This window comes from Penicillium griseofulvum, assembly GCF_001561935.1.
Source record: "Penicillium griseofulvum strain PG3 chromosome Unknown contig_94, whole genome shotgun sequence".
NCBI lineage: Eukaryota > Fungi > Ascomycota > Eurotiomycetes > Eurotiales > Aspergillaceae > Penicillium > Penicillium griseofulvum.
The window spans coordinates 132,299-145,169 of NW_024467455.1; the positions used below are offsets into that span (position 1 = coordinate 132,299).

The 12,871-nt window shown below is 47.9% G+C and overlaps 3 protein-coding genes across 3 annotated transcripts; 2 read left to right on the top strand and 1 right to left on the bottom strand.

Annotated features, from left to right (window-relative positions):
* Window positions 1–627: 627 nt before the first annotated feature.
* ncr1 (sphingolipid transporter NCR1) lies at window positions 628–4,584 on the top strand (the record flags this gene model as incomplete). The annotated part of the gene is made up of 3 exons (XM_040794823.1): window positions 628–822; window positions 972–4,428; window positions 4,481–4,584. 3 exons carry the CDS (start codon window positions 628–630, stop codon window positions 4,582–4,584), a joined length of 3,756 nt encoding a protein of 1,251 aa, XP_040648064.1.
* Window positions 4,585–5,470: 886 nt separating this feature from the next.
* PGRI_071100 (putative importin beta-4 subunit) lies at window positions 5,471–9,013 on the top strand (the record flags this gene model as incomplete). Its single annotated transcript, XM_040794824.1, has 3 exons — window positions 5,471–5,516; window positions 5,574–7,887; window positions 8,098–9,013. 3 exons carry the CDS (start codon window positions 5,471–5,473, stop codon window positions 9,011–9,013), a joined length of 3,276 nt encoding a protein of 1,091 aa, XP_040648065.1.
* Window positions 9,014–9,267: 254 nt separating this feature from the next.
* Window positions 9,268–10,806, bottom strand: PGRI_071110 (Cytochrome P450, E-class, group I; the record flags this gene model as incomplete). Its single annotated transcript, XM_040794825.1, has 4 exons — window positions 9,268–9,984; window positions 10,127–10,144; window positions 10,431–10,603; window positions 10,677–10,806. 4 exons carry the CDS (start codon window positions 10,804–10,806, stop codon window positions 9,268–9,270), a joined length of 1,038 nt encoding a protein of 345 aa, XP_040648066.1.
* Window positions 10,807–12,871: the final 2,065 nt, after the last annotated feature.

Consider the following 12,871-nt stretch of genomic DNA (forward strand, 5'->3'; position numbering starts at 1 on the left):
CTCTCTCTGGGCTCCACTCATTGTTCTCATCGCTAACTGAATCACTGGGGACCCAGGCGCGATCTTATTCGTCTCTTCTAGTTTGAGACCCGGAGTTACTGTTCATCGAATTCGGTTCAGCTCGGAGTCGGGTCGTTTCTTATGTTTGTAATATTTTCTAAATGAAATCATGATTCAAAAATGCATATATAACACTATGTAGACTTGAAATTTCCCTACATATCCTTGGAAAATAAAAATAAAAACCTGGGAACATCTCAGATCAGATTGTTGCCAAGAAGAAAGATGATTCGAGCCACGATCCTTGTGCCTGACGTTAGCGCCAAGGTACTTGGGTTAACCGTGCGGGGGATGTACCGTAGGTCTCCGCCTTCACGTCACTCCCTTCCAAAAGCTTGCTTTGCCCTCTCTCTTCCTCTTCCTACTCTCATAGCCTTGATTGATTTTAGTCCGACTTAAATTTTAAAACCTATCGGATCGTCTTTTAAATTCGCATCGCGTTGCGCTTCTAAACTCGGCAACCTCTCCCACACGGACCGACAAGTGCATGGCGTCATCCCCCAGGCATATTAATTGGAGACTGGTATAAAAAGTTGTTAATCTCATCATACCTATCCTTCCTGCAATATGCGGCTACCTAGGGCTATTGCAGCGCTTGCGGGGCTGGGCTCTTTTGCGCCCACCCTTGTGGGTGCGCAGGGCGAAACCAAAATCCATGAAGAGGGTCGTTGTGCTATCCGTGGTCATTGTGGGAAACAGTCTATTTTTGGGGGAGAACTACCCTGTCCCGATAATGATCTGGCGCAGCAACCAGAAGACGCAGTACGCCGGAAATTGGTAAATCTGTGTGGCAGCAAATGGAGCGAAGGCCCGGTCTGTTGTCGAGAAGAACAGGTGAGAAATCCCGGCCTCTGGTTTTAGCAACTTCATCATGACTATATTTACTATACAATCATACTAATAACTCATAGATTGATGCGCTTTCAAGTAACCTCAGACTAGCAGAGGGGATTATCGCGTCCTGCCCCGCCTGCCGAGACAATTTTTTCAACATATTCTGCACCTTTACATGTTCTCCCGACCAGTCGCTTTTTATTAATGTTACCAAAACAGAAGAGCACAGCTCTGGCAAAAGACTTGTGACCGAGTTGGACAATGTTTGGTCCAAAGAATACCAGAGTGGCTTCTTTGATAGCTGCAAGAACGTAAAAAACGGTGCCTCAGGTGGAAAAGCCATCGACTTCATTGGCGGCGGAGCTAAAGACGCTACCCATTTCATGAAATTTTTAGGTGATAAGAAATTTCTTGGGAGCCCATTCCAGATTAACTATCACACAGAGCCCACTGGGTCTGACCCGCAAGGAATGAAGGCTTTGTCAATAAAACCAAAGGCCTGCAATGACGAAGACAAATCATTCCGATGCTCTTGTGTGGACTGCCCAGAAGTGTGTCCAGAGTTGCCCGCAATCTCTCCCCACAAGATATGTCATGTAGGACTTCTACCGTGTCTATCTTTTGCCGTCATCCTCGTTTATTCCATCTTTCTGTTGTTTGTTATGGCTCTCGCGAGCTATGTCACATACAAAGAGCGCCGGTTCCGCAAGCCAGAGCGGGTGCGCTTGCTGCAAGATCCCACACCCAGCGATGACGAAGATGAAGGGGAAGTCATGTATCGCGGGGGATACATGGAACGAGCACAGGGAGTGTACAAGCTCAACTCTGTGCTGTCAGCTTTGTTCCATCGGATTGGTGGTACTTGTGCGCGATTCCCGGCAATAACAATATCCTCCAGCGTCATCGGAGTGGCGCTGCTGAGCCTAGGGTGGTTGAGCTTCGCGGTTGAAACAGATCCGGTGCGACTCTGGGTGAGTCCATCATCTGCAGCTGCCCAGGAGAAAGATTTCTTTGATCGGAGCTTTGGGCCATTCTACCGAGCCGAGCAGGCATTCTTAGTGAATGACCGCCCAGAGAACAACACACGCCCCCTCTTGGACTACGAAACCCTCACTTGGTGGTTTGACGTAGAATCTCGTGTGCAACGCGTGATCTCGTTGGATCGGGCTCTCAACCTTGATGACGTTTGTTTCAAGCCGACCGGCGAAGCCTGTGTCGTGCAATCAATCACAGGGTATTTTGGCGGCTCTGTCTCCAACCTTGACCCAGATACATGGAAGGACCGACTCATCCACTGTACAGAGTCGCCTGGAGACCCGAGCTGTCTCCCGGGTTTCTCGCAGCCTCTGAGACCCGAAATGATTCTTGGTGGATATGAAGACACAGGGAATGTTCTGGATGCCCAGGCGCTCATTGTAACCTGGGTGGTAAATAACTATGCACAAGGAACAGAAGAAGAAGCAAAAGCCATCGATTGGGAGAACACTTTCCAGGCTGTTCTCGGAGTAGTCCAGGAAGAAGCTGCTGAGCGAGGCCTTCGGGTGTCTTTCAATTCTGAGGTCAGTCTGGAACAGGAACTAAACAAGTCTACCAACACAGATGCGAAGATTGTTGTTATCAGCTATCTGATCATGTTCTTCTACGCCTCAATGGCTCTGGGTTCAGTCACAATGACCTGGAGGTCTTTGCTGATCAACCCTTCCAACGCTCTTGTTCAATCTAAATTTACACTGGGGATCGTCGGGATCGTCATTGTTTTGATGTCTGTTTCTGCGTCGGTCGGCCTGTTCTCGGCAGCGGGCGTTAAGGTGACCCTGATCATTGCCGAAGTTATTCCATTTTTGGTCCTGGCAGTGGGAGTAGACAATATTTTCTTGATCGTCCATGAATTCGAACGAGTCAATATCAGCCATCCCGACGAAGAAATCGACGAGCGAGTTGCTCGAGCGGTTAGTCGAATCGGACCTAGCATATTCCTGTCTGCTTTGACGGAGACAGTGGCCTTTGCTCTGGGCGCCTTTGTTGGGATGCCTGCTGTCAAGAATTTTGCTGCGTACGCCGCCGGTGCTGTCTTCATTAACGCCATTCTGCAAATTACCATGTTCATCTCCGTCTTGGCTCTGAACCAGCGACGCGTGCAGAGTCTCCGAGCAGACTGTGTCCCTTGTCTGACCGTCCGAAAAGCAAACTCGTTCGGCTTCCCCGAGGAAAACTACGACGGACAGGAGGCAGAGAGCACGTTGCAGGTCTTCATTCGTCGGGTCTACGCGCCTTTACTCCTAGATCGTCGGGTGAAAGTAGGTGTTGTTATATTTTTCTTGGGTCTTTTGACTGCTGGTCTAGCCTTTATCCCCGAGGTTCCTCTTGGGTTAGATCAGCGGATTGCGCTTCCTAGCGACTCATACCTGATTTCATATTTCAACGACTTGGATTCATACTTTGGCGCAGGGCCTCCAGTCTACTTCGTCACCCGGAATGTGAATGTTACCGAGCGAACTCACCAACAACAGCTCTGTGGACGCTTCACCACTTGCGAGGAATACTCGCTACCATTCGTTCTCGAGCAAGAGTCTAAGCGTCCGGATGTTTCTTATCTTGCAGGCTCTGCCGCCAGCTGGATTGATGATTTCTTCTATTGGTTGAATCCCCAGCAAGACTGTTGTAAAGAAAACGGCAAGCTTTGTTTTGAGGACCGCGTTCCTGCCTGGAACATCTCTCTCTCAGGGATGCCAGAAGGGTCTGAATTTGTCCATTATGCCAAAAAATGGATCGATGCTCCCACCGATGCCTCTTGTCCCCTTGGTGGCAAAGCGCCCTACAGCAATGCTTTGGTCATTGATGACAAGTTTAAGACGATCAATGCCAGTCATTTCCGTACTAGCCACACTCCTCTTCGGAGCCAGGATGAATTTATCGAGGCATATATTGCAGCTCGCCGGATTGCAGACGGCATCTCACAGGAGCACGGTATTGACGTCTTCCCATATTCCAAGTTCTACATCTTCTTCGATCAATATGTTTCCATTGTGCGACTTACTGGCACCCTTCTCGGGTCGGCTGTGGCTATCATCTTCGTCTTAACCTCCGTGATACTGGGGTCTATAGCCACGGGCGCTGTCGTTACAACCACAGTGGTTATGATAGTGGTCGATATTATTGGCACGATGGCGATTGTGGGTGTGTCCTTGAACGCTATTTCTCTTGTCAATTTGGTCATTTGTGTGGGCATTGGCGTTGAGTTCTGTGCTCACATAGCCCGAGCATTCATGTTCCCCGCCCGACCCATTATGGAGAAGGTTCCCGCCGAATTCCGTGGTAAGGACGCTCGAGCATGGGCGGCCTTGGTCAATGTTGGTGGAAGTGTCTTTAGTGGTATCACCGTGACAAAACTCTTAGGGGTTTGTGTCCTGGCGTTTACTCGGAGCAAGATCTTCGAGATCTACTACTTCCGGGTGTGGCTAGCCCTGGTGGTTTTTGCTGCTACTCATGCTCTCATCTTCTTACCAGTAGCTCTCAGCTACTTTGGCGGCGGTGGTATGTGCAAATTGATTCCCTATTTAATGTGAACTCTACTAATTGGATATAGGTTACTTTGACCCTGCATCTGACGGTGGTCTAGAGGCTAACCTTGCTTCACGTGGCTATCGCACATCACTCGTCCATGATGATTATGACTCTGATGAATATTAAGTGATTCCTCGGTTATTTGGGGCTTCGTTAGTGTGTGGGTCTGGAAATCGACCGGATGTACGGCTCTAGGGCTGTTAATCCATAACAAAGCAGTCAACATTCACAGTTTGCTATCCAACAAGATGGAAGAGGAGTTTTCGGGCAAAGGGATCTTTGATTTATCTTTTTTTCTATTATTCTAATCTTTTTAATGTGGGAAATTTTTATACATTTTTTGAGGCATGTAGGTGCAGTTTACTGTTATATATAGCTGATATACTATTGATCATACCTCAATTGTACTCTTTAATAACATATAAGAATCAACATGAATATATTCCTATTAGTATAACTATAATCATGATATCAAAGGTTACTTACTATGTTCAAAGTTGTACTTAGAAAAGTCATCTGCACAAAGCCATCTTCCGCCTCTTTTTTTTTGCCGTAGACCTATCTATGTATCTAAACAGAATGATATCTGAGATGACCACTAAGGATACTACTGAAAGGAGGACTAAAAAGACCACTGAAAATATATTACAAGGCCATTTATACAGCCGACTATCCTTGTAATAATAACCCTACAAGTATAAACAATCCCTTATAAAAATGAAGTCATAAAGAAAATCTCTGCCCAAATTCCCGCGTGTTGACAATCCAGTCCCGCGCTAAACTCAATTGGGCAGCAGCCCACTCCCCTAAATTTTTTTTTCTTCTCCTTTCTTTCTTCTCCTTCATCACTCTCTTTTTTCCTTCCTTTTTTTTCTTGTCAATATTGCTTTGTGATACCCCCATTTGAGTTGTTTGTCTGAGACAGACTGCTCAATCTTTGTTCTTGTGGCCTGAGTCTCTTAGAGACGGGCAACTGAAACCATCACTTGAAAATATTTCACATTCTTCCACCATGGATCAGCAGCGATTCCTGCAGCAGTTGCAGATTATCCTGGACCGTGAGTTCGTCTTGAACCATCCAATGCAAGGTTCATCTTGCTGACCCATTCATTTAGCATCCCAGGGAAACCTTAAGGAGGCCACCGGAGTCTTGCAAAAGGAATTTTACAACAAGCCCGAATCCCTTGTCTTCCTTATCCAGATCTGTACTAGCCATGATGACCAAAATCTGCGCCAGCTCTCTTCTGTGGAGTCCCGTTCGCTCGTTTCTAAGCACTGGTTGAAGGTTCCCGCCAACCAGAAGCCCCAGATTCGCGAGCAGCTGCTTCGTTCTACCATGGGCGAGAGTTCATCTCTTGTCCAGCACTCCATTGCTCAGATTATCTCTGCTATTGCGAAGATCGATTTGAACGATGGCGAGTGGGCTGACCTGCCCAACCTGCTGCTGCAGGCTGGTAACAGCGGTAATGCTGCGGAGCGTGCTGTGGCCATCTACATTCTCTTCACCATCTTGGACACTCTCGGTGAAGGCTTTGAGGAGAAGTTCCAGGACCTCTTCAACCTCTTCAACAAGACCATCCGGGATCCTGAGAGTGCCGAAGTTCGTATCAACACCCTCATGTCTTTGAGCAAGCTTGCTATGCACCTTGACTCGGAGGAGGATGAGGCTCCCGTCAAGGCTTTCCAAGAGCTGGTTCCTGCCATGGTTGCCATCCTCAAGGACTCCATTGAGAAGCAAGAGGAGGACCACATCATGCAGTCTTTCGAAGTCTTCCAGACTCTGCTTGGTTGTGACCCTGCTTTGCTGACCGTCCACCTCAAGGACCTGGTCATCTTGATGAACCAGATCTCTGCCAACACCGAGGTTGATGAGGATGTCCGCACCCAGGCCATCAGCTTCCTGATGCAGACCATCCAGTACCGCAAGCTCAAGGTTCAGGGCATGCGCATTGGCGAGGAGCTCACCCGCACTGCCCTCCAGATCGTGACTGAGTTGGGCGATGCCGCTCCGGGTGATGATGATATCACTCCTGCTCGTTCCGCTCTCGGCCTCTTGGACATGCTCTCCCAGAGCCTGCCTCCCAGCCAGGTTGTTGTCCCCTTGCTTAATGCCCTTGGACAGTACTTCAACAATGCCAACCCTGACTACCGTCGCGCTGGTATCATGGCCCTCGGCATGTGTGTTGAGGGTGCCCCCGACTTCATCAGCACCCAGATGAAGGAGATCTTCCCTATTGTCCTCCAGCTTCTTGCTGATCAGGACCCGAAGGTGCGCCAGGCTTCATTGCACACTGTCGCTCGTCTCGCAGAGGACCTTGTTGAGGACCTGAGTTCCGAGCACGCGCGCCTCATGCCCTTGCTCTTCCAGAACCTGGCCAGCGCTATGCAAGAGTACAAGGGCGAGGAGGAGGGCCCTACCCTCGATATCATCAAGGCTGGTATTAGTGCCATTGATGCTGTCGTTGATGGTCTTGATGAGAAGGATGTCTCTCCTTACCAGGCTGAGCTTGTTCCCATTCTGCACAACCTCTTTAAGCACCCTGATTTCAAGATCAAGGCCTTGGCTGCCGGTGCTCTTGGCTCCCTCGCCTCCTCTGCTGGAGACTCCTTCCTCTCATTCTTCGACGAGTCGATGCATCTCCTCCAGGAGTTCGCTACTGTCAAGGACAGTGAGGACGAACTCGACCTCCGTGCCAGTGTCACCGACTCCATGGGTGAGATGGCTGCTGCCGCTGGCCCCGAGCGTTACCAGCCGTATGTTGAGCCCCTCATGCGCGCCACTGAGGAAGCTTTGCACCTCGGTCACTCCCGTCTCAAGGAGAGCACTTACATCTTCTGGGGCGCCATGGCTAAGGTCTACGGCGAGCACTTTGCTCCCTTCCTTGACGGTGTCGTGAAGGGCCTGTACGATTGCATCGAGCAGGACGAGAGCGACCTTGATGTCGACCTTGGCAGTGCTGCCAAGGACCTTGTTGGCCAGGAGGTTACCTTCAACGGCCGCAAGGTCAAGGTCGCAAGTGCCGAAGATGATGATGATGACGGTGATATCGAAGATGTGGATCTCGAGGATGAGGATGATTGGGATGACATCACCGCCACTACTCCTCTTTCACTTGAGAAGGAGATTGCTGTTGAGGTTATCGGCGATCTCGTCACTCACACCCGCAGCGTCTTCCTGCCCTACTTTGAGAAGACCATTGAGCACGTGATGCCCTTGTGTGAGCACCCTTACGAGGGTGTTCGCAAGAGCACAATCAGCACTCTCCACCGTTCATACGCTATGCTCTTTGCTATCGCTGAGGAGAACGGCCAGATGCCCAAGTGGCAGCCTGGTCTTCCCCTTCAGGTTCAGCCTGCAAAGGAGGTCCAGAAGTTCGGTGAGATCCTCATGACTGCTACTGTCAAGATGTGGACCGAAGAAGATGACCGGTATGTTTCAAACATCTTTTTTCTATTTTTTGCCCTTACCCATTCCCATTTCTATGATGATGTTTTCCGCTTAACCCAGCTCACTTTGATGTGCCAAAGGCACACTTGATGTAAACGGCGAAGTCTACACTCTGAGATCTACTTCTACCAATGCTTCATTATTGATCGACTGTTGCTTCAATGACTTGATTGCTGACCCATGATTAATAGCTCTACCGTCGCCGATATCAACCGCAACATGGCTGAGAACCTTCGCTTCTGCGGTCCTGCCCTCATTGCCAACGAGACTATGCTGCACAACGTGATCCAAATGATCACTGATATCATCACAAAGCAGCACATCTGCCAGGTTGAGTTTGGCCCTGAGGAGGAGACTCTTGAGGCTGGTGAGGAATCTTCCGAGTTTGACTGGATTGTTGTCGACACTGCCCTGGACGTTGTCTCTGGCATGGCCGCCGCTATGGGTCAGAGCTTCGCGGAGCTCTGGAAGGTGTTTGAGAAGACCATTCTCCGCTACGCTGGTAGCAGTGAGTCTCTTGAGCGTGCTACCGCTGTTGGTGTCCTCGCTGAGTGCATCAACGGTATGGGTGCCGCCGTGACCCCCTTCACTCCTGTCTTCATGAAGCTGCTCCTTCACCGCCTGGCCGATGAGGACTCTCAGACCAAGTCCAACGCTGCTTACGCCGTTGGCCGCTTGATTCAGCACTCCAACGCTGAAGCTGAGATCATCAAGGAGATCCCCACTATTCTCGCTCGTCTTGAGTCTTGCCTCCAGATGAACGTCTCGCGTCTCCAGGATAATGCTACCGGCTGTGTCAGCCGCATGATCTTGCGTTACCGTGACAGTGTCCCAACCAAGGACGTGCTTCCTGCCCTCGTCAACATTCTTCCTCTGAAGAACGACTTCGAGGAGAACGAGCCTCTGTACCGCATGATCTGCCAGATGTACAAGTGGGAGGATGTCACCATCCGCGAACTCACCCCTAGCCTCCTTCCCGTCTTCCAGTCGGTTCTCACCGGCGATGAGGATCAGTTGGATGATGAGCGTCGGGCCGAGCTCATTGAGCTTGTCAAGTGGCTGAACCAGATGCAGCCCGGTGCCGCTCCCTGGGTGGAGCAGCTGTAAGCCGACTGCTCTTTTATGGATTGATGAACAAAAAAGGATTTATTTAATGGATAGACGGATGGCTTGGAAGCCCGAGATGACTAGACGATACCCCAGTCACTGCGGCAATGATTGATGAAACCCCTCAAAAGTTGCTGCTGTATATACTGTCAATGACTACATGCTTTGATCTTTAACTTTGAATTTTTTTGTGTAAAAGCGACTAAACTACACCTCTATACCCCATATGCATCCCCCGTCATGTAGACAGTATTTTAGGTCCGCCGAGTAAGCTTGACCTCAATACCAGTCTGCCGCACAAAAAAGCTATTATGCGTCTTCCAATCCTTCTCCGGATGAGCCAGTTTGATATCGTACCTTGACACAAGAGTTGCAATCACCTTGTACACCTCCAGCAGACCAAGATGCTCCCCGATACAACTACGACTTCCACCGCCAAAACTGAGGTCAGCCTTGTTCATTGATAGCAATCGTTCCTGGAACGCATCTTCGGTCTCCCGTGGTTCATCGCGCAGCCATCGCTCTGGACGGAACTCTTCGGCATCATCGCCCCAGACAGATTTATTGCGCCCCACAATGTAAGGGTTGATGCCAACTATGGACCCTGCAGGAACGAGGCTTCTATTGGGGAGGGTAAGTCCGTCCTCTGGTACGTATCGCTCTAACAGCATGGCGACAGCGGGATGACATCTCATTGCTCCCCGTACCACGGCATTTAAGTATGTGAACTGCTTGGCAGATTTGTAAGATATCACCGTGCTTTCAGAGGTGTCATAGGCGAGTATCTCAGTTCTCAGACGCTCCCAGACGTGAGGATGTTTCAAAGAGAAGTACAAGGCTGCGTTGATGGTAACACCTGTTGTGTCGGCTCCTGCAATCATGTTGATCATTAGATATGAAATGACTTGCATATCATCCACCACCTCTGGACATTTCTCCTTGGCCTCGATGAATTTATCCAGGAAGTCGGGCTTGTTGGGATTGTATTGTCAAAGTCATACCCTTTTTCCAGATATCCAATAGGCTGGCTGAATGTGGCATTGCTAACCACATCCCAGGTATCTAGACGATTTGTAAGTTCTAAGAAGGATGATGTAGAGGACTCGAACTTACAATAGGCAATCCATTTACCTAGGTCGCATGTTTTAGTTGAGTTAGATCCATCGATGAATTCCTCCTCCAGGCGTTGACAGAGGTATGAAATCATATCATCGATATGGGGCTCTAGTGGAAGTACTCTAGCTAAGGAATAATATTTTGAGATGGGCCGCTTCTCCTGTGTATGTACTTTAGGATTACACTCGCTAAAAAGATTGTAGATGATTTAGCGGTTGTTTTTAGCGCTACTGCCATGATAAAATTCGGTCTGTCATAGGTTATGATTAATGCTACTAATCACGGTAAAAGAGCCACTCACCTTCAAATAATCTGATTTGATATTGTAAATGGTATTGATCAACTCGGGGATATCAAAGTCAAGCACATTAGGGCCGATGCGCACCACTGGGCCGTATTTCTTGTGTAGCTCCTGGATGACCATATGGCAGTTTCCTCGGCGAACATGCAACATGCGCCATAGGTTCGTCCAGTCTATTAATAAGAGGTCAACATAGAACTAGTTCTTTCTCCCGTAAAACCGGCATTGGAATAGTAATCGACTCACCTGCAAAGAAAGGGCCAGGGAAACGGCGCAGGGGGGAAAGGAGATATGTCATTAAGGACCAGATTGATATGGATAGGATAAAGGCATAGCCAAGCATAATGGCAGCATCTTTCTTCCCGTAATCAAGCATAGTTGCAAGGCACTCGGGTTGTAAGTTGAATACGTCCTCGAAACCTCAAAATTCTGCGATGTACAAATAATATATACTCCTTAGACAGCCCGTGTATGGCATGGTATATACCCCTCGCCCAATCCTGCGCCCCATATAAATGAACGGTGCGAATCAAAAACGAATTATTAGAGGGGAAATACTTTATATTCCATATTTCTGGGCCTAGACGCACTCCATAATACACCCCGTTAGTGCCAATTGGATATAATTGATACTTCAATTGATTTTCGTAAATGGCTCATCTCCGGTGACAGTGGCCGAACAGGCTGTATTCAAAATAGCTAAGACCGCGAAAAAGCACAAAAGTACGAAATACGGAGTGTGGAATATCCAATTGGAAGTACCCTAGCTAGTACCTTAGTCTTTGTAACTCTCTAAGCGAGCGCTAGAATGCACCGTTGCTAAACTAATTACCGTCCCGATGATGCTTAGTCTATCCTTGGCCTTAATATATCATAGACGATCGCAATTCCAATGGGAGTGCGTACATGTACTGGATTAGCCATATCAACGGCAGTTGTTTCGCTGTTCTACCGTAACTATCCCTTGTACCGATGGACGGAGTGTAAAGAAGTCAACCCTTAGTTTGTCAGTATTCTTTTACACAATATTATCAATCTATTAAGTTGAGGGAGGGGATGAATTTGTCTTTCGAAGATGCCATCTAACTTCTCGATCTCGCATCCCAGCAAGATCTGGGCTCCATTGATCTACACTTAGTTCTAATTTAATTGGCTTTCAAAATCTGGAAGATGTTGGCTGGGAAAGGCGTTCGTGCCATTTCGGTGATGTGGGCTATGACTTTATTCTCTTTTATTCTGGTTCCTCTCAGACTCTATACACGAGTATATATCGTGAAGGTACTTGGATTGGACGATCATGTCTTCAATCTAGCTTAGGTAGGCTTTTTCCTATTCCATCAACGACCAGGGCTAGTCTTAGGACCGAACACTGACTCAACTCTAGGTATTTTTACTTCTTTACACTATCTTTCTCACGATAGCTAGTATACATGGATTTGGCCAACCGATGGCATCTCATTTCAATATGGATCTTGACAGTCAGCCTGTATTGTCTCGGTGATAACTGCCATCATCTTCTAGTTCCAGCGTCTTCCGTCTCAATCTATATATGACCCTCGCATCCCATGCCGTACTGTTGTCCCAGTTACCCCTGTCTCCGTTTTGCTCGGATGTATGTTTTTAATTTTCTCTTCGACTGTTCATACAAGCTCTGTACTGATCTTCATGCAATTTAGGCTGGTGTGCTGCTGTGAAATTCTACTCTGCACTTCTTCCGTGGATCTTTATTTAGAATCTTAACATGGACTTCAAGGGAAAGATGTCTATCGCAATCAGCCTGAGTCTGGGCTTCATGTGTGTCACTACCCCCATATCCTCTCTATGAGTACAGGCTAATTTTTATTCTAGAGGGATCTATACTAATAGAGTACAAAGTTTCTATATATTTCTTTTATTTTTCAATTGTGCTTATAGATGACATAAAATAAGCCCAAGAGAGATATAATCATGTCTTTGTACAATATCTGTTATTCTATATATCCCTGTGACGTGGGTGGCGGGTCCCATTTTGATCGACATGAAGATAATTAAAATGTCGTTTCAGCTGATTTAATATCTCTGGGGTTGTATATTATTGTATCTAATTTTTGAGGGTTAAAGAGGTTAAGTGGGAGATCATTTTTAATATATTGCTGCCTGCTCGGGCCTAATCTTCACTTTTCCCTTCATTTCCCCCAACCCCCGTTGCTTCAGCCCTATATCCTTGTTTTTTATCCTTGAAGGTACGTTCTCTTTATAATGTTCCAGGCTTTTCTTTTTATCTCTCTCTTTCGGACTTGACTAACAATATCTAATATATCTAGGCCTCTGCCTCCTCTTCGCCATGGCTGTCACCTCTATTTCAACCCCTTTCGACTGCACCCTTCCTTCTACCAGCTCCAGTAGCTCTATCAAAAAGCCAATCAAGTCAGTCTCCAAGCCATGCTTTGGCTGTGATTGCG